Source organism: Danio rerio, chromosome 14 (assembly GCF_049306965.1).
Source record: "Danio rerio strain Tuebingen ecotype United States chromosome 14, GRCz12tu, whole genome shotgun sequence".
NCBI classification, from domain to species: Eukaryota; Metazoa; Chordata; class Actinopteri; order Cypriniformes; family Danionidae; genus Danio; species Danio rerio.
Window position 1 is genome coordinate 57811501 of NC_133189.1, and position 21000 is coordinate 57832500.

The 21000-nt window shown below is 34.5% G+C and overlaps 1 protein-coding gene across 14 annotated transcripts in view; it reads left to right on the forward strand.

The window, feature by feature from the left end:
- The window catches only part of LOC100537342 (transcription factor COE3), a 269751-nt gene that overhangs the window by 52681 nt on the left and 196070 nt on the right, over positions 1–21000 (forward strand). For all 14 annotated transcript variants that reach the window (XM_073922345.1, XM_073922341.1, XM_073922343.1 and 11 more), the window contains 4 exons: positions 1702–1765; positions 3973–4028; positions 7306–7379; positions 20558–20626. In XM_073922345.1, the coding sequence (XP_073778446.1) occupies positions 1702–1765; positions 3973–4028; positions 7306–7379; positions 20558–20626 (263 nt within the window). The remainder of the gene's footprint in view (positions 1–1701; positions 1766–3972; positions 4029–7305; positions 7380–20557; positions 20627–21000) is intronic.

Here is a 21000-nt window from a genome sequence, read left to right on the forward strand (position 1 = left end):
TCATAAGTTCAGATCTAACAGCAGTGTGTGGTCAGCAGTTGCTGTAATGAGTGACTCCTGTAGGGGGCAGCAGTGAGAGCAGATCTCTGAACTCCTGCATTGTAACAGTGATGTGATGTTCCTGGTGTAAACTACAGCAGTGATGTTACAGCGTCCACACTCGCTATATTTAGATCATAGTGAATGCACAAGTGATATTCTCAGGGTGAGCATCAGTGTGTGTGTGTGTGTCCAGAAGCACTGCTCCTCTCGCTGTGTGTGTACCTGCGGTGTGTGTCAGAGGCTCGTCCTGCTCTGCCTGCCGTGTGTGTGTCGGGGGTTGTTCGCAGTAAAAGGTTACAGGGAACAGCTTCGCCCACGGTCATACGGGACACGCTCCAGCTGGCAGCACCATCCTCACACACACTCACACACCTCAACTCACTCACTCACACACACACACTCCACATGCTTGTGCACGCACACACATACTCAAACACACACATATATATGTATACATACGCTCACACATACTCGAAGACATACAACACATGCATGTGCACACACGTTTAAGGATGCACACACACTCTTAAACATGCACACACAAACTTGCATGCACTCGCTCTTACACACACTCCACAACACAGTCGCATGTTCATGCACACACACACATTCCCCACACAAACACACACACACACACACTTTCACACTTGTACGTGTATTCACTTTCACACACATACATTCCAACACATACACACAATCTCTTGATCTCTCTTACATGCATGCACACACACACACACACACACACATGAACACCCACACACTCTCAAACATGCACACACATAGGAACACACACACACGAACATGCATGTACTCGTTCTTATACACACACACACACACACCACAACACACACAGTCACACACGTTCATGCACACAAACACACGTTCATGCAGTCACTCATTCTCTCACATGTACAGTTGCTTACACACACACACACACACACACACACACACACACACACACACACACACACACACACACACACACATGCGCCCTCTCACACAAAAACATACACACACAATCTCTCTCTCTTACGTGCACGTACACACACACACACACACAGACACAGACTTTCATACATGTGTACACACACACACACACACACACACACACACACACACACACACACACACAGACTTTCATACATGTGTATTGTGTACACACACACACACACACACACACACACACACACACACACACACACACACACACAATCACTCATCCCTGTATAAACTTTCACACACATACAAACACACACTTTCTCTTTCTCTCTCTTACACACACACACACACACACACACACACACACTAGGCCTCTGCCAACACTCCACCTCTAAACCTGATCTGAGATCCTGAAGTGTGTGTGTGTGTGTGTTGATATGTGTGTGTGTGTGTTGTTGTGCACACCTGATGCTTTAGAGTAAACAGTGTAAACAGAATCTTCAAGAACGTTTCACTCATGTGTTTATTGTTTTGGTGGCTGAGACGATGCATTCTTGATTGGAAAGCCAGTTTTTGGTTCCTCCTGACTCCATGGTCTTGCAGAATGACTCTCTTTATTGTGGTCACTGTTAATTACAGTGATCAGATTATATTCAGAATTACGAGTCACTGATGTGTGTGTGTGTCATTTATGCATCTCTATATTTGTTTTCATCCCAGGAATATAATGGTGAGAAGACCAACAACGGCATCCACTACAGGCTCCAGCTCCTCTACAGCAACGGTGAGAGTTTCTCCACATCATCTGCATCTGTAAAGCACATAGAAACACAATCAGCGTTATTCTATTCTCTCTCAAAACAAAGAGTCGACTCTGAGTCATTTTAATGAATCTTTTGCCTGCTGCTGATCTACATTAGCTCATTTACATAATACACACCCACCTACAATTCTAAAATAGGCGTTTCCTGTCAGAACAGTCATAAGAGACTAACCAATCAGAGCAGAGCTGTGGGAGGAGAAAATAGACCTTAAGACCTGAATTGATTCAAATGAGTCATACTGAATCATTTCAAAGTGATTCTAATATTGACTGCATATACTAAAAAAAATGACAGTGTTTTTAGGGTTTTGATGGATTTAAAGCTGTTCTAGCAGACTCCAATCACAATACCAAGACACTTTAAAATGTCATGTCACCTATTCTGTCATTAATAACTGCATTAAACATGCAAAGCTGAACGGATCTTACAAGTTTCCACCTTTGCACTTTGGTCCAAACCATACAGGAACTAAGAAAATAAAGAGATTTTGCATAGTTTAATTGATGATTGAACAAGTGGTTTACAATTTAATCAAGTCTTTAAGTCTCAAATGTTGCTAACGTTTGGTTCATGAACAACTCATTTTATTAAATGAATCAGTTTATCTTTTTCACTGAATCATATTGATTCATTCGTCACTCTGACTGATGTTTGACTCCTTTAAGATGAATTAATGAATCATATTATTCGTATCAGACTCTAATGTTAATCTGGGAAGCTACATTAGATGATGAGCATTCAGATAAAGCACATCTCACACTTTAAACAGTAGCAGAAGATCATAAACAGTGGTTAGATTCATTCATAAAGTGATTGAACAACTGCTGCACACTTTTCACAATTAATAGAATTATATAAGATGCTTTGGGAAATAAAATAAAATGATAATAAAATTATAAAATTAAATTATTAAATTAAATTTAAATATTATTCTTATTGTTATTAAAATAAATTTTATGAAAATTAATTCAGTTAATTCAGAAAGAACTAAATAAAATAAATAAAACAAAATAAAAAAATGATATAAAATAAAATAAAAATTTTATTCAATTAAATATAAAAATATTAAATTAAATTAAATTAAATTAAATTAAAGTAAAGTAAATTAAAGTAAATTTAATTAAACTAAAATAAATTTAATTAAATTTAATTTTAAATTAATTTAATTAAGTTAATAGCAGTATATAAGATGCTTCGGAAAAAATAAAACAAAATAAAAAAGTTATATGAAATAGAATAAAAAATGTTATTAAGTTAAATATAAAAATATTAAATTAAATTAAATTAAAATTCTATTTAATTCAGTTAATAGCAGTATATAAGATGCTTTGGAAAAAACTAATTAAAATGAAAAAAATAAAATAACAATGATGTAAAATAAAATAAATTTTTAAAATTAACTATAAAAATATTAAATTAAGTTAAATTAAACTAAATAAATTACAATTATGAAGCTTGAATGAAAAAATATTAAATGTAATTAAATTTAATTACATAAAACTAAATTTAAACTAATTTCATTAAATGAATCAGTTTATCCTTTTCACTGAATCATATTGATTCATTCATGACCCGGACTGATGTTTGACTCCTTAAAGATGAATAAGTGAATCATATTGTTCGTATCAGACTCGGTTCATCGGGGAAGCTTCATTAGATGATCTGTATTCATAAAATAGCACAAATCACACTTTTAAACAGCAGAAGAAGATCATAAATGATGGTTAGAATCATTCATAAAGTGATTAAACAATTGCTTCACATTTTTACCAACATTTGATTCATGAACAACTCGTTTTCTAAAATGAATCTTTTCAGGGAATCAATTGGTTCTGAATCACTGATTCACACTTATTCTCTCATTATTTGACTCCTTTAAGATGAATAAATGAAAATGATGCGCATAAACACTCTAGAGAGAACAATGAAGAATAAAATGAATGAATTTTACAGCCTTTCAATGAGAAACACACTCTGTATGGGGAGTCGCTTTAGTTGTGTTTCTTCATTTGAACACACTTGATTCTGTGTGTGTTTGTGGTGAAATGTGCCATATAAGATTATTTTCATACACAAATTAGCCGGATTTGGTCACAAACACGGCTTGTTTTAAGCTAAAATGCTTGTTTTCAGGACTAATTTGTGTTTCTTTGATTGTAATCTGCAGGAATCAGGACCGAGCAGGATCTGTATGTGCGATTAATAGACTCCATGACTAAACAGGTCAGTTTATTATTATTATTCACGCCTGTTGAGTTGCATTGTGGTTGTAGATTGTAGTTGGTTTTTTTGTATATAATTTTAAGTTTAACTTTATTTCCTTTATTTAAGTTTTTTTAAGCATCTTAAACATTATCCCATTATCTATATATAGTATCCTGTGTTTGTGCACACACACACACACACACATATATATATATATCTCATTGCATGCCAAAATTATCAATAATATCATGATCTAATACCTGTTCAGTGCGTCTGTAATATCTGGACGATGATTATCTCTGTGTGTATGTGTGTTTGGTCTTTATATCTGAGGCGGTGGTGAATCTCTGTCTGTCTCTCTCTGTGGTTCCTGTCAGCTTCTCTCTGATCAATAATCCAGCAGTTCCTCCAGAGACTAATCAATAGGTTTTAATGTAGCAGCAGAGCGACACGCAGGAGACAATAATCCTCCATCGGCAGAGCACAAATCTCCCGCCGTTACACGCATGTGGAAATCAACACGCTTCTCTGCTGGAGAATCAGCTTTTGCACATTACAGTTTCTTGGGCTAAAGATAAATAAATGAATGAATAATGGAATCAATAATGGAAATTATCATATATAAATTCTTATGAAATCAGAGGAGAAATCTTCTTTTAAAGGGATTTTTTGTGTAACTTTATTTTGATCGGTTTTATTGAGCAAGACAGAATGTTTAAATCACTCTGCTTTTTGGGTAAATTCACAAAAAAAACATAAAAAAACATTTTTAAAGTGTTCAAATTAAATGCGTTCAAAATTTAATTTAATTTAATTTAATATTTAATTTAATTTGATTTATTATTTTTTATTTTCTTTTATTTCAATTTTATTTTATTTTTTTAATTTTATTTGGATTTAATTTCTTTATATTTAATTTAGTTTTATTTTATATTTTATTTTTATTTTATTCTAATATAATTTAATACATTTTTATTTTTTTTCCCCAAAGCATCTTATATAATGCTATTAATTTTTAAAAAATATCTTTAGTATTTTAATTTAATTTTATATTATTTTATTGTTATTTTATTGTTTCATTTTAATTTTACTTTCATTAGAATTTTTAATTTAATTTTGTTTATTTTGCTTTTTTCAAAGCATCTTATATAATGCTATTATTTTAATTTTATTAAATTTATTTTAATTGATTTTATTGGTTTTATTTTACTATTTTAAATATTTAAATGTATTTTAAATTATTAGATTCATTTTAATTGGTAATTGTTTATTTATTATTATTTTATTTATTTAATTTTATTTTATTTTTCACAGTGTCTTATACAACACGATTAACCTCAAGCATAAAAAACATCCTCATATCTGTGTTTGCAATTGTTATTTAATGTAATAAATACAACAAAATTAATTTAATAAAAATAAAAAATTAAAGCAACGTATACAACACAATTAACCTAAAACATAATAAAACCCACACTAAAACTATTAGTGTTGTAATTAATAGTATAGTAAGTTTTTTTTAAACTCCAGCAGTTTTCATAGTGGCCGTCGGCTCATAATCAGGTGTGAGCAGTTTTCCGGCAAGCGCAGTAATGAGTGTATCAGGAAGACGTGTGTGTGTGTGTGTTTGTGTGTGTGTGTGTGTGTGTCTGGAGTCAGAGCTGCTGGACGTCCGGCGCCAGCATGAACGTCCACAAGAATCATATATAAATATATATATAAATATGGAGTGAGCGAATCGTCCTTCACAACAGTCTTTACAGATCAATAATGCAGAAGTGCTCGTTATCCTAAAAGTATTGTTCCCCGGGGCGCTGCGTCTGGCCCACTGACCAGTGTGTGTGTGTGTTTATGAGGGAGACACTGGAGAGTCCTTTACCTTCATCCCTTATTCAGGCCATCTGAAAATGTCCGAAAATCAGCCTAAGGAGAGTAAAATTAACGTTTTAGTGATTGTGAGGATTGTATTGGATTATTTTATTGTTTTATATTTTTTGCTTTGTTGTTTTATAATTTCTTTAATATTATTTTTATTTATTATTTCATTTGAGTTGTTTTATTTGTTTTGTACTATTTCATTAAATAGTAGTTTTAAATTCATTTTAAATGATTATACTGATTCACAAACTTTTCGATTATTTTATTTTTTATATAATTTATATTTATTTAGTTTTATTTTATTTTACTTTTTAAAATTATTTTATATTTTGTACTATTTTACAAACGAGTACTCTAAAATACTAATTCACAATATTTTACATTATTTTGTAATTTTTTAATCATATTTTTGTTAATATTTTATTAGACTTTTTCATTGTATTTTGTAAATATAAAATATTTTATATTTTGTACTATTTTATTACATTATAATTTTAAATTAGTTTTATTATATTATAGTATTTTACAAACTTTTACATTATTTATTTTATAATTTTTTTATGATTTTTGTTTATTTTATTTTACTATTTTACGAACAATTACTTGTAAATTGTATACTGTTTCACAATATTTTTAATTATTTTGTCATTTTAAAATAAAATTCTTATTTATAATTTTTTTTTATCTTTTCATTGTGCATTATATTTTGTACCATTTTAATACATAGTAATTTTAAAGTTGTTTCAAATTGTTATACAATAATTGTTTTCACAATATTTACATTTAATTTATAAATTTTAATTTAATTTTATTTTGTTTTTTTTCTTATAGTCTGTTTTTAAATTTTTATACTATTTCATAATTTTACAATTTTTATAATTGTATTTTATTTATTTATTTGTTATTTAATTGAATTTGGCATCATTACTGCGGGTTACATTTCATAAAAAAGAAGAAGTAAAATGTTTAGAATTAAAAATTCAGTTCCCAAAAAAAAAAAAAAAAAGTTGATTTGAGAGAAAAAATGCAACATTTAAAAAACAACATAAAAATATTTCCTCATTAAATTCTGATAAATTATATTTTAAGAAACAAAAATAGTTTCATAAAGTACATTTTTTAAACTTAATAAAGTTTTCTCTTAATTTTCTGTTTTGGTTGTTTTATTTTTCCAAGAATAAAGTTGCTTTAAGAAAAATATATATAAAAATTATAGGACGATAAAGTTGAAAATTCATCAATTAAATCAACAGTTTTACAAACCGTTTGCTGCAAAAATAAATGTCTTGATTTGAGAATGCAGAGGAAATTAATCAGATGCATTCAGAAAATATATTTATTATCTTTTTATGCAAGCAAAACATGCTGAAAATGAAATATTGATCAATAATGTGTGTGTGTGTGTGTGTGTTTTCAGCCGATCCTCTATGAAGGCCAAGATAAAAACCCAGAGATGTGCCGCGTTCTGCTCACACATGAGATCATGTGCAGGTCAGTTCATCTCCAACTTTGAATGTGTAGAAATATCTGTTCATCTCCAACTCTATTGAGATTGTAGAATTTTCATATGTTCATCTCCAACTCTACTGAGTGTCAGTTCATCTCCAACTCTATTGTGTAGAAATGTAGATAATCTCCAACTCTATTGGCTGTCAGGTCATCTCCAACTCTATTGGCTGTCTGGTCATCTCCAACTCTATTGAGTGTCAGGTCATCTCCAACTCTACTGAGTGTCAGTTCATCTCCAACTCTATTGATTGTCAGGTCATCTCCAACTCTATTGTGTAGAAATGTCAGTTCATCTCCAACTCTATTGTGTATAAATGTAGTTAATCTCCAACTCTATTGAGTGTCAGTTCATCTCCAACTCTATTGAGTGTCAGGTCATCTCCAACTCTATTGAGTGTCAGTTCATCTCCAACTCTATTGAGTGTCAGGTCATCTCCAACTCTATTGAGTGTCAGGTCATCTCCAACTCTATTGAGTGTCAGTTCATCTCCAACTCTATTGAGTGTCAGGTCATCTCCAACTCTATTGAGTGTCAGTTCATCTCCAACTCTATTGAGTGTCAGGTCATCTCCAACTCTATTGAGTGTCAGGTCATCTCCAACTCTATTGAGTGTCAGGTCATCTCCAACTCTATTGAGTGTCAGGTCATCTCCAACTCTATTGAGTGTCAGGTCATCTCCAACTCTATTGATTGTCAGGTCATCTCCAACTCTATTGAGTGTCAGTTCATCTCCAACTCTATTGAGTGTCAGGTCATCTCCAACTCTATTGAGTGTCAGGTCATCTCCAACTCTATTGAGTGTCAGGTCATCTCCAACTCTATTGAGTGTCAGGTCATCTCCAAGTCTACTGAGTGTCAGGTCATCTCCAAATCTATTGGCTGTCAGGTCATCTCCAACTCTATTGAGTGTCAGGTCATCTCCAACTCTATTGAGTGTCAGGTCATCTCCAACTCTATTGAGTGTCAGTTCATCTCCAAATCTATTGGCTGTCAGGTCATCTCCAACTCTATTGGCTGTCAGGTCATCTCCAACTCTATTGAGTGTCAGGTCATCTCCAACTCTATTGAGTGTCAGGTCATCTCCAACTCTATTGAGTGTCAGGTCATCTCCAACTCTATTGAGTGTCAGTTCATCTCCAACTCTATTGAGTGTCAGGTCATCTCCAACTCTATTGGCTGTCAGGTCATCTCCAACTCTATTGAGTGTCAGTTCATATCCAACTCTATTGAGTGTCAGGTCATCTCCAACTCTATTGAGTGTCAGTTCATCTCCAACTCTATTGAGTGTCTGGTCATCTCCAACTCTATTGAGTGTCAGGTCATCTCCAACTCTATTGAGTGTCAGGTCATCTCCAACTCTATTGAGTGTCAGTTCATCTCCAACTCTATTGAGTGTCTGGTCATCTCCAACTCTATTGAGTGTCAGGTCATCTCCAACTCTATTGAGTGTCAGGTCATCTCCAACTCTATTGAGTGTCAGGTCATCTCCAACTCTATTGAGTGTCAGGTCATCTCCAACTCTATTGGCTGTCGGGTCATCTCCAACTCTATTGAGTGTCAGTTCATCTCCAACTCTATTGAGTGTCAGGTCATCTCCAACTCTATTGAGTGTCAGTTCATCTCCAAATCTATTGAGTGTCTGGTCATCTCCAACTCTATTGAGTGTCAGTTCATCTCCAACTCTATTGAGTGTCAGTTCATCTCCAAATCTATTGAGTGTCTGGTCATCTCCAACTCTATTGAGTGTCAGTTCATATCCAACTCTATTGAGTGTCAGGTCATCTCCAACTCTATTGGCTGTCGGGTCATCTCCAACTCTATTGAGTGTCAGGTCATCTCCAACTCTATTGAGTGTCAGGTCATCTCCAACTCTATTGAGTGTCAGGTCATCTCCAACTCTATTGAGTGTCAGGTCATCTCCAACTCTATTGAGTGTCAGTTCATCTCCAACTCTATTGAGTGTCTGGTCATCTCCAACTCTATTGAGTGTCAGGTCATCTCCAACTCTATTGAGTGTCAGGTCATCTCCAACTCTATTGAGTGTCTGGTCATCTCCAACTCTATTGAGTGTCAGGTCATCTCCAACTCTATTGAGTGTCAGTTCATCTCCAACTCTATTGAGTGTCGGGTCATCTCCAACTCTATTGGCTGTCAGGTCATCTCCAACTCTATTGAGTGTCAGTTCATCTCCAACTCTATTGAGTGTCAGGTCATCTCCAACTCTATTGAGTGTCAGTTCATCTCCAACTCTATTGAGTGTCAGGTCATCTCCAACTCTATTGAGTGTCTGGTCATCTCCAACTCTATTGAGTGTCAGGTCATCTCCAACTCTATTGAGTGTCTGGTCATCTCCAACTCTATTGAGTGTCAGTTCATCTCCAACTCTATTGAGTGTCAGTTCATCTCCAACTCTATTGAGTGTCAGGTCATCTCCAACTCTATTGAGTGTCAGGTCATCTCCAACTCTATTGAGTGTCAGGTCATCTCCAACTCTATTGAGTGTCAGGTCATCTCCAACTCTATTGACTGTCAGGTCATCTCCAACTCTATTGAGTGTCAGGTCATCTCCAACTCTATTGAGTGTCAGGTCATCTCCAACTCTATTGAGTGTCTGGTCATCTCCAACTCTATTGAGTGTCAGTTCATCTCCAACTCTATTGAGTGTCGGGTCATCTCCAACTCTATTGGCTGTCAGGTCATCTCCAACTCTATTGAGTGTCAGTTCATCTCCAACTCTATTGAGTGTCAGGTCATCTCCAACTCTATTGAGTGTCAGGTCATCTCCAACTCTATTGAGTGTCAGGTCATCTCCAACTCTATTGAGTGTCAGTTCATCTCCAACTCTATTGAGTGTCAGGTCATCTCCAACTCTATTGAGTGTCAGGTCATCTCCAACTCTATTGAGTGTCAGTTCATCTCCAACTCTATTGAGTGTCAGGTCATCTCCAACTCTATTGAGTGTCAGGTCATCTCCAACTCTATTGAGTGTCAGTTCATCTCCAACTCTATTGAGTGTCAGTTCATCTCCAACTCTATTGAGTGTCAGTTCATCTCCAACTTTATTGTGTAGAAATGTAATTAATCTCCGACTCTATTGAGTACAAATGCGTCAGTTCATTTACACTCTGAGTGTGTAGAAATGATGAATTCCCTTCAGAATTGAGCTGTTCAGATTTCCTCATGACGTGAGACTCTTTTAGTAATGTAGAAGTCTCAGAACAGAAGCTACTGCGCTGTCAGAGTGTTTATTGTGCTGTGAGCTCTGCATTATGAGCTGATATTCTGAGACGGTGAGCCATCATTGAGTTATGAGAGTGTTGATTTGAGCATCATTAATATAGACTCTGCTAATTATGTTGATGAGTGAAGTCTGTTCACCTGTAAAGCTCCTCATGCTGGATTCTGTGGGATGATTGTGATGCTGCTGTTTCTCCAGAATGCGTTCTGCTTTGAGTCGATCATTATGGGATGGAGTGTGTGTGATTATTAACGGACTCCCTGATGAACGCTGTGTTTCCATTCGCTAATGAGAGACCGATGAGAGACGTTTCTACACCTGCACACACACCTGCTGAAAAAAACATCAAGGGTTCAAATACAGAAAGTGCCGCTGGGTCAAATATATGGAAACAATGTTGGGTTAAAATGTGGCGTTTAAATTGAATTGAGGTGAAGTCAGTGGTTGGATTTCTCAATTTTTGACCCAATGTTGGGTTATGACAAGAAAGTTTAAATAAAATGTTGAGAATAAGCAAACATACTGGGCTGTTTTAAACCAGTGTTGTGTCAAATACCATAAAAATGGACAAACATTTGGTTAAAAGGTGGCAAAATCATGCTGGGTTGTTTTAACCAATGTTGGGCCAAATATGTGGATAATCTATTTTGTTAAAATGTGTTGTTTATATTGAATTGAAGAACTTCACCCAGTGGTTGGGTTTGTCCATAATTGACCAAACGTTGGGAAACTTTCCTGTTAGATTTCAGAAAAAAATAAGTTTGAGGAGAAAATGGTGATGCCTGCAAAAACATGCTGGGTTATTTTAAGCAAATGTTGGGTCAAATATTTGGACCATGTGCACCCTAATCCTAACTGTTTCATTAGAAAGTGGCATTTAAATTGAATTGAAGAAGTCAATAATTGGGTTTGGTCATATTTGACCCAACAATGGGTTACGACAACCCAGCATTTTCTGAGGAAAATATTGGTTAAATTTCAGGATAAAAGTGAAGAAATTAAATTCTTCCACCTGCAAAAACATGCTGGGTTGTTTTAACCAATGTTGGGTCAGATATATAAAGACACTGGAGGCGAATATAGTGGCTTGTAAATTGAATTGAAAAACTTTAGTCTGTCTGTATTTGACCCAATGTTGCATAAAGACAACCCAGCATTTTCTGGAAAAAAAATGTGTTAAATTTCAAGAAAAATAAAGTTAAAATAAGAGTTAAAATTGTTACACCTGCAAAATCATGCTGGGTTGTTTTAACCAATTTTGGGTCAAATATGTGGATAATCTATTGGGTTAAAATGTGTTGTTTATATTGAATTGAAGAACTTCACCCAGTGGTTGGGTTTGTCCATAATTGACCAAACGTTGGGAAACTTTCCTGTTAGATTGCTGGAAAAAAAAGTTTGAGGAAAAAATGGTGATGCCTGCAAAATCATGCTGGGTTATTTTAAACAAATGTTGGGTCAAATATATGGACCCTGTGCACCCTAATCCTAACTCTTTCATTAGAAAGTGGCGTTTAAATTGAATTGAAGAGGTTAAGTCAGTGGTTGCTTTTGGCTTTATTTGACCCAATGTTGGGTTACGACAACCCAGCATTTTGTGAGGATTTTTTTTTTATTTCAAGAAAATAAAAGTTAAAAAAATTAAAGTTGTTACCCCTTCAAAAATATATTCATATACTGGGTCAAATATACAGTATGAATAATTGTGTTGTTTACATTGAATTGAAGAACTTCACTCAGTGATCGGGTTTGTCTATAGTAACCCAATTTAGGGTTATGATTAACCTAGTGTTTTCTGAGAAAAATTTAGATCTCAAGAAAAAAAAAAAGTTACCTGCCAAAACATGCTGGGTTGTTTTAAACCAGTGTTGGGTCAAATGTGTGCACCCTGTGCACCCTAACCCTAACTGCTGGATTAGAAAGTGGCGTTTAAATTGAATTGAAGAAGTCAATGATTGGGTTTGGTCATATTTGACCCAATGTTGGGTTACGATAACCCAGCATTTTCTGAGGAAAAATTTTGGTTAAATTTCAGGATAAAAGTGGAGAAATTAAATTCTTCCACCTGCGAAAACATGCTGGGTAGTTTTAAACCAGTGTTGGGTCAAATATATGGATAATTGTGGTTGTTTACACTGAATTGAAGAACTTCACTCTGTGGTTAGGTTTTTCCATAGTTGACCTAACCTAGCATTAGTTAACCCAGCGTTTTCTGAGAAAAACTTAGGGTTGAAATAGATTTCAAGAAGAAAAGTTTAAGAAAAAAAAAAAAAGTCAAACCTGCAAAATCATGCTGGGTTGTTTTGACCAATGTTGGTCAAATATATGGATAATCCATTGGGCTAAAATGTGTCATTACATTGAATTGAAGAACTTCACCCAGTGGTTGGGATTGTCCATAGTTGACCAAACGATGGGTTCAAACAACCCAGCAATTACTGAGAAAGAATTGTTAGATTTCAAGAAAAAAAAGTTACACCTGCAAAAACATGCGGGGTTGTTTTAAACCAGTGTTGGGTCAAATCTGTGCACCCTAATCCTGTTAATTGTTGGGTTAGAAAGTGGCGTTCAAATTGAATTGAAGAAATTAAGTCAGTGGTTGCGTTTGGCCGAATTTAACCCAATCTTGGGTAATGACAACCCAGCATTTTGTGAAGATTTATTATTATTATTTTTTTTAATTTCAAGAAAAAAAAAGTAAAGAAAAAATTAAAAGTTGTAACCCCTGCAAAAACACACAGGGTTGTTTTAATCAATGTTGGGTCAAATATATTAATTATTGTGTTGTTTACATTAAATTGAAGAACTTCACTCAGTGATTGGGTTTGTCTATAGTGACCCAATGTAGGGTTATGACAGCCTAGTGTTTTAAACCAATGTTAGGTCAAATACATGGACAAACTGGCTGGATTTGGCCATATTTGACCCAACGTCCCGCAACTGTCCAAACACATGCACTGTAGGGGAATTGCTGAACTAAATTGGCCATATAGTGTGTCAGTTAGTTTGTATGGGAGTTTCCCAGTACTGGGTTGCAGCCGGAAGGGCATACGCTATGTAAAACATGCTGGAATAGTTGTTGGTTCATTCTGCTGTGGTGACCTCTGAAAAGGAGACCTAACGGAAGGGAAATGAGTGAATAACAGGAGGGATTCGGTCACGAGTCCACGATTGATCTGCTTTAATGACTGAAGGTCTTTCCTGCTCCTCCAGAGCCTGCAGACGGGCACTGCTGGCATCAGTGTGTTTCAGACGGCCACTGCTGGCATCAGTGTGTTGGCACAGATCTGCAGAGCTTTTCCTGCATCTGATTATCTCTGTGCACAGATACACACTGACCCTCTCAAAAACAAGACTGTGTGTGGAGTGTTATCGTGTGTTTCCCACTAGATATCTGTCTGTCTGGGTCTCTGCTTCTGGAGAGCTTCAAGAGGACAGAGCTCCGGCTGTTAGACAAGAGAAAACTCTGGAATTCACTTCTATCTGCTGTTCCTGGACCTGCGGGTTCGGCAGTGCTCTGGATCTGGAACTCATTGTGGTCTGGATCTGTTGGTTTTGCTGGTTCTGGTAGTGCTCAGGCTCTCCAGCAGGGCATTAGGGCCAGGTTAGGGCCGCTTCTCCCCTGCTCAGGTGTGTTTTTGTGCGCGGGGCCGGCTGGGTCTCCCTGCGGGGCCGGCGGACTCCTGGGGTCCAGTTTGTTTATAACACTCCTCTGTCAGTTTGAGGAGGTTTGTCACCACAGCCTCACCACTGGGTTTCAATGCTAATTGGTCTCCTGGAAGTTTGCTAATGGTTCCGAGTAGCTGGGGAATAAATTACAGCGGCTCGCTCTATGGAAACGCACACACACACACACACACACACACACACACACACACACACACACAAAGAACAGGAAAACAACCGGCGCTTGTGTGTTTTTTCAGCTTCTTAAAGATCAAACGGTGTGATAAATGATTCATAAAGCCGAGCGCTTGGCATCGGAGGATTATTTGTCAAATGGCAATCTAATGCATGACAGCGTGAAGCTAAAGTAGATGAATATATCAGCTCTCACTGTGGTCGGAAAATAATATCCAATATAGCATATGATGGGAAGTTATTGCTCAGCTAATCTGAATCCAGTGAAATGATTGCTTTGTTTTAAAATCCGCTCTATCATTTTATCAGCAGAGTTTCTGCAACAGGAGGCCTGCTTTTGATTATGCTCTGGCATTATATTATATTATATTATATTATATTATATTATATTATATTATATTATATTATATTATATTATATTATATTATATTATATTATATTATATTATATTATATTAAAGTATATTATATTATGTAATATTATATAACATTATATTATATTATATTATATTATATTAAAGTATATTATATTAAAGTATATTATATTATATAATATTATATAACATTATATTATATTATATTATATTATATTATATTATGTTATATTACATTATATATTATATTATATTATATATTATATTTTATATTATGTTTAAATAAATTATATATATATATATATATATATATATATATATATATATATAATATTATTTTTTATATATTATATTAAATTACATCCAATTGAATTATATATTTATTTCTATATTATTTTATTTTATATTATATTATATTATAGTATATTTTATTATATTTTATATTATGTTAAAATTTGTATATATATCTGTGTGTGAAATATATATATATATATATATATATATATATATATATATATATATATTATATTATATTTTATATTATGTATATATATATATATATATATATATATATATATATATATATATATATATATATATATTATATTATATTATATTGTTATATCATATAATTTAAAAAAATGCATTTAACCTTTTTTTTATTTATTTATTTTTTTTAAAGAGTATTAAGCTCATATTAAGCATTATTTAAATATATAAACATATACTTGATACAATTAAATGCTCTCCAAACTGATTTTAGAAAATACGTCCTGGTTCCTCATAATAGTTAAAATATAATGTTATATAATATAATTAGAATAAATGTTTAAGTATCAACAAGTGATAAATCTCCCGTTACAGTGAAATTATTTTAAAGTGCAGAATATTGTTGGTTAGTTTTCTATTTGATTTTGATAAACACATAATTACAGTATACATATATGTAATATAAACTTTATTAAATTACTGTTCTGGTAGTGCTTATATTGGTATATGCTTATCTAGTGTATTAAAGGTTTTATATAATTATATATATTATTATTTTATATTATATTTTAATAATTCATTGTTTTTAAAGAATAACAAGCAATATCAAGATATTAAAAATATCAAGCATTGTTCAAAAAAATCTTGTCTGGAATCTAGTCAGTGCAGTTTTATGTTGTCCAAACTCATTTTATTGATGAACAAATATATGTTAGCATTACATATGTTGAATATTTGATGTGTAATATGTACATATATTTAACTTATAATAAAAAAATAAACATTTTAAAGATTTAGTAAGACTAGAAAGGGGAATGAACCCTCTTAAAATAACTTTCAAGTACAGATTTTTTTGTTTGTTAGTTTTCTAGAAATGTTTTTTTGAATGCTTTATTATTTATAATATAAACTAAGTGTTTTCATAATGCAAAATGAGTCCTTTGAAAAATGGTTGTTTAAACATTATATAACCCCCCGCCCCTGAGTATCCTCAGCCTACATTTACTTTTAATAAAATGCCCTGTTTTTTTATTGTTTATTTTTTTCAACATATTTAAAAATGTAATTTAATAAAATAAATACAAAAACTTGGACTTTTATTATTTTTTATAATTCAACTTTTTTTATTGTCCAACAAACAAATACAAAGAACACACTTCACACTACATATGTTACATGTTACATATTCACCACCTGTCAACACCAAGAAAATTCAGCTAAGAAAAACAACATAAACACACATGGAAATTAAGGTTGTGGTTCGCTTGTAAAACATATTCATTTTTTATTACAGAATTTTTAAAAAATTTTTTTATTTCTTAACCATTAAAAATATAATGCAATCAAATAAATAAAAAATTACACTTTTAAACAGTGCATTATTATATTTTTTATTTCTTTATATTTTAAGCAGTCAAATATGATGCAATCAAAAAAACAATTATGCATCTTTAAATGGCGCATTATTTAATTACTTGTATATCTTTCTTTACATAAAAATTATTGCAATCAAATCTTACACTTTTAAACACTGCATTATTTATTAGTTTATTTAATTTTTTTTAAATATTTGTCCATATTGTTGAGTGTATTGGAATCACTCGCTGTGCAAAAGACTTTTAAACGGTGCATTATTTTTTTTATAATTTTTTTCATATTAAAAATATAATGCAATCAAATAAATCAAACAACATACAATTTTAAATGATGCATTGACATTTTTTATTTCTTTATTTTTAACTATTAAAAAATATAAATAATGCAATCACATACTAAACTTTTAAATGGTGCTTTATTTTATTTATTCATTTATTTTTAATGTTTGTCCAAGTATTTGAGTCTCTCGCTGTGCAAATGAAGGACTTTTAAACAGTGCATTATTTATTTATTTTTCTTTCTTTGTTTTACATTAAAAATGTAATGCCGTAAACTAAATAAAAAAATCTTAAACGTTGCATTTTATTTTGATTATTTTGAAATATTTGCCCAAATTGTTTAGGGTAATTGAGTGTCTAGCGGAGCAATTAGAAAGCCAGCAGGAAGACTTTTAAATAGTTTTAAATTGGTGCATTATTTAATTTTTTTATTTCTTTATTTTTCTAACATTAAAACTATAATGGAATCTGATAAATAAAACAGACACTTTTAAAAGTTGCATCATTTGCATTTTTTATTTCTTTATTCTTTAAGCATTATCTTTATAATGCAGTCAAATAAATGAAAATATTATACTCTTAAACAGTGCATTATTCTATTTGTGTTGTTTCAGTATTTTTTTTACTTAAAAATATAATGCAATCAAATCTTACACTTTTAATCGATGCTTTGCTTTATTATTATTATTATTTTTTTTTACCTTTGTCTAAATTCTTGAGGGTATTCGAGTCTCTCGCTGCGCAAACGAAAGCCAGCAGGAAGCTCCTCTGCAACAATGATTTTCCAGTGCCGGTCTCAAGCTGCCGAGATTAGAGTTAATTGCAGGCGTTTTGACAGCGGTGGCCTCAGCAGTGTGTTGGCGCGGGCACAGCGGGCGCGGTGGGGGGCGTTTAGGGAACCACATGCCACCAGATGAGGTGCCAGCCTGGGGCGAGGGCAGGGGCAAGGGCAGGGGGCAGCGGGGCTTTACTGGGCGACGTCCAAACTGTCAGAGGCTGGAGGAGGCCCAGGACCAGCTGGAGAGCAGGGTCAGAGGAGAACCAGGGCGAGCGGGCAGCAGATTGAGGAAAACTCAACCGCTCACCGCACATTTATTACTATACACCACCATACACTCGTCATTTCAGGCACACATTCTGCTGCAGACATATGCTGATGCTCAAAACTTTACAGGTCATTTAGATTATCGCCTGTGTGTAGTACAGTCTATTGGAATCAATTTACACACATGCACTTATTTATACACACACACACACACACACACACACGCCACCATACACTCAATTTACACTATACAAACACACGTTTATGCACACACACTTATACCTGCTTACAGTCATGCACAAACACACACACTCATGCACAAACACCTACACACACACAATCACATACATGCATACATACGCTACCATACACCCAATTTACACTATACAGACACACTTTTATACGCACACACTTATGCACACACACTCATACCTCTAAACAGTCATGCACAAACCCACACACACTCATGCATACACACTTATGCCTGCATAAAGTCAAACATGCACATACACACACACTTATACCTGCATACAGTCATGTGCACACACACACACTCATACACACACTCTTATACACAACGGTAATCTGCTAGTGTTTGGTTTGGCATTTTCAGGGTTAATTATTGTGATCTCCCGATTTCAGCAGAGAAATATTGGGAAATCTCTGTAGACTGATGGCATTTCATGCTGTTCAGCCTTATAATCGTAAAGCCTGAGCAAAATCAGCTGTTTTGTTACCACTTTAGACCAGGGGTGGCCAATCCTGTTCCCGGATATCTACCTTCCTGCAGTTTTCAGTTGCAACCCATATTAAACACACCTGCCTGTAGTTATCACATGGTGTTCAGGTCCTATTTAATTGGTTCAGGTGTGTTTTATATGGGTAGCAACTGAAATCTGCAGAAAGGTAGATCTCCAGGAACAGGATTGGCCACTCCTGCTTTAGACATTACGCTAGAGAATCATTCAAACACTAGCTCTAAAGCAGCGGTTGGAAATCTTTTTTTAGCAAAGAGCCATTTTAGATTTTTTTGGGTTTATACATTTTTAAAGAGCCTTTGGGGATTTATATAACACATCACATGTTGAGCAAGTTCATGTATTAAGAACGGATCATTTATAGAATTGCTTCTTTTCGCCATCAACACTCGTGAATGTTGTTTGAATTTACTTGAGCAATGTTACCATAGTTTTCCTGGAGAAGGGCATTTGCTGTGTAAAACATGTGCTGGATAAGTTGGCGGTTCATTCTGCTGTGGCGACCCCGGGTTTAATAAAGGGACTAAGCGGAAAAGAAAATGAATGAAATGTAAGTTGCATGCCCTTTATTTGGTGTCGCAATTTGAGTTGATCCACAGCACAGCCACACGTGCTTTTGTTGAAACGTCCCTTTATTCATTTTGCTGCAATTATACACAATAAAAAGGTAGTTTTAAAGTGTATTTTTAATAGAAAACTGATTTTTAGTGACCGTTTAAATTTTTTATTAAAGGGAGACAACTGGAGAGCCACATATTTTTAGTCAAAGAGCCACATGTTCCCTACCCCTGCTCTACAGTGACGTTGCTGATTGATCAATGGCTTCTGCTGATCTAACGTGAACTTGAATGGCGGAAGAAAGTAGTTCCTCATACAAAACGATTTTTGAGACTCTGTGTTTGATTTTCTGTTTTTATACACACAATTATGGCATTGATCTGTTGTATAAATGCCGTATCACACAAGTGTCAGTGCCATATGGCTGTATATCGTCACTGGTGGGACACTAAGGCACTACAGCCTTGAGCCAACGCACGCCTCCCACCAGTGCAGCTATATTGCACTGTTATGAGTGTGATATTGCTCATATCTATAACACTTGCAGTAACGCCGCTCATTATTTTTGGTGGGTGTAATTTTGGCTGCTGCTGCAGAATTTTTGAAATTTGGAGCAACCATGCAAAAAGGTTCATTTTAGGCCCTGCTGAATATTCATAAAAAAACAAACAATGAGTTTTGTATAATGCAAAATAAAATGTCATTAATTGCTGCACATTTTGCACATTTTTAAAACTGTTATTACAGTCCGAGTTCATTCATTCATTCATTCATTCATTCATTCATTCATTCATTCATTCGTTTTCCTTCAGCTTAGTCCTTTTATTAATTAAGGATTGCCACACCAGAGCGAACCGCCAACTATTTTAGCATAGGTTTTACACTGCGGATGCCCTTCCAGCTGCAACCCAACACAGGAAAGCACCCATGCACACTCATCCACTCTCATCCATTCTGGCCAATTTAGCTTATACCCCTATAGTGCATGTGTTTGGACTGTGGGGGAAACCGGAGCACCCAGCCGGGGCTCGAACCAGCGACCTTCTTGCTGTGAGGCGATCGTGCTACACACAGTGACACCATTATTGATTTAATATCAGTCTTAATGTGGCAGTTGTTATTTTCCTCAGCAATGCACTGCTCTTACAGACACTGATGTCTCTTCTGTCTCTTCTGTTTCAGCCGGTGTTGTGACAAGAAGAGCTGCGGGAACCGAAACGAGACGCCATCTGATCCCGTCATCATCGACAGGTAAGAGCACCTCTATCTTCTTCATCTCGACCTTCAGAACACACACACACACACATGCAGTTTGCACCCCACAGCAGGACTTGATCATCATCATCATCATCATCAGTGTGTGAGTGGAGGTGTACAGTCAGAGATATGGGCTGTCCTGAACTCCTCTGCTGGATGTTTCTCAGTGCTTCACGTGTTCACTTTGTGCTCTTGCTGATCCGCTTCTGAGTGGCGCTGCTTCAACTCTTTGCCCTGTTGCCTGGACTAAACGCGTCTGTAGGGAGGCTCAGTAATGAGTGGATGAAGTGTGAGTGTGTGTGTGTGTGAGCTGTTCCAAACAGGACAGCAGTGCCAGTGTCCTCGTAGGGCACAGGGGTCATTACCAA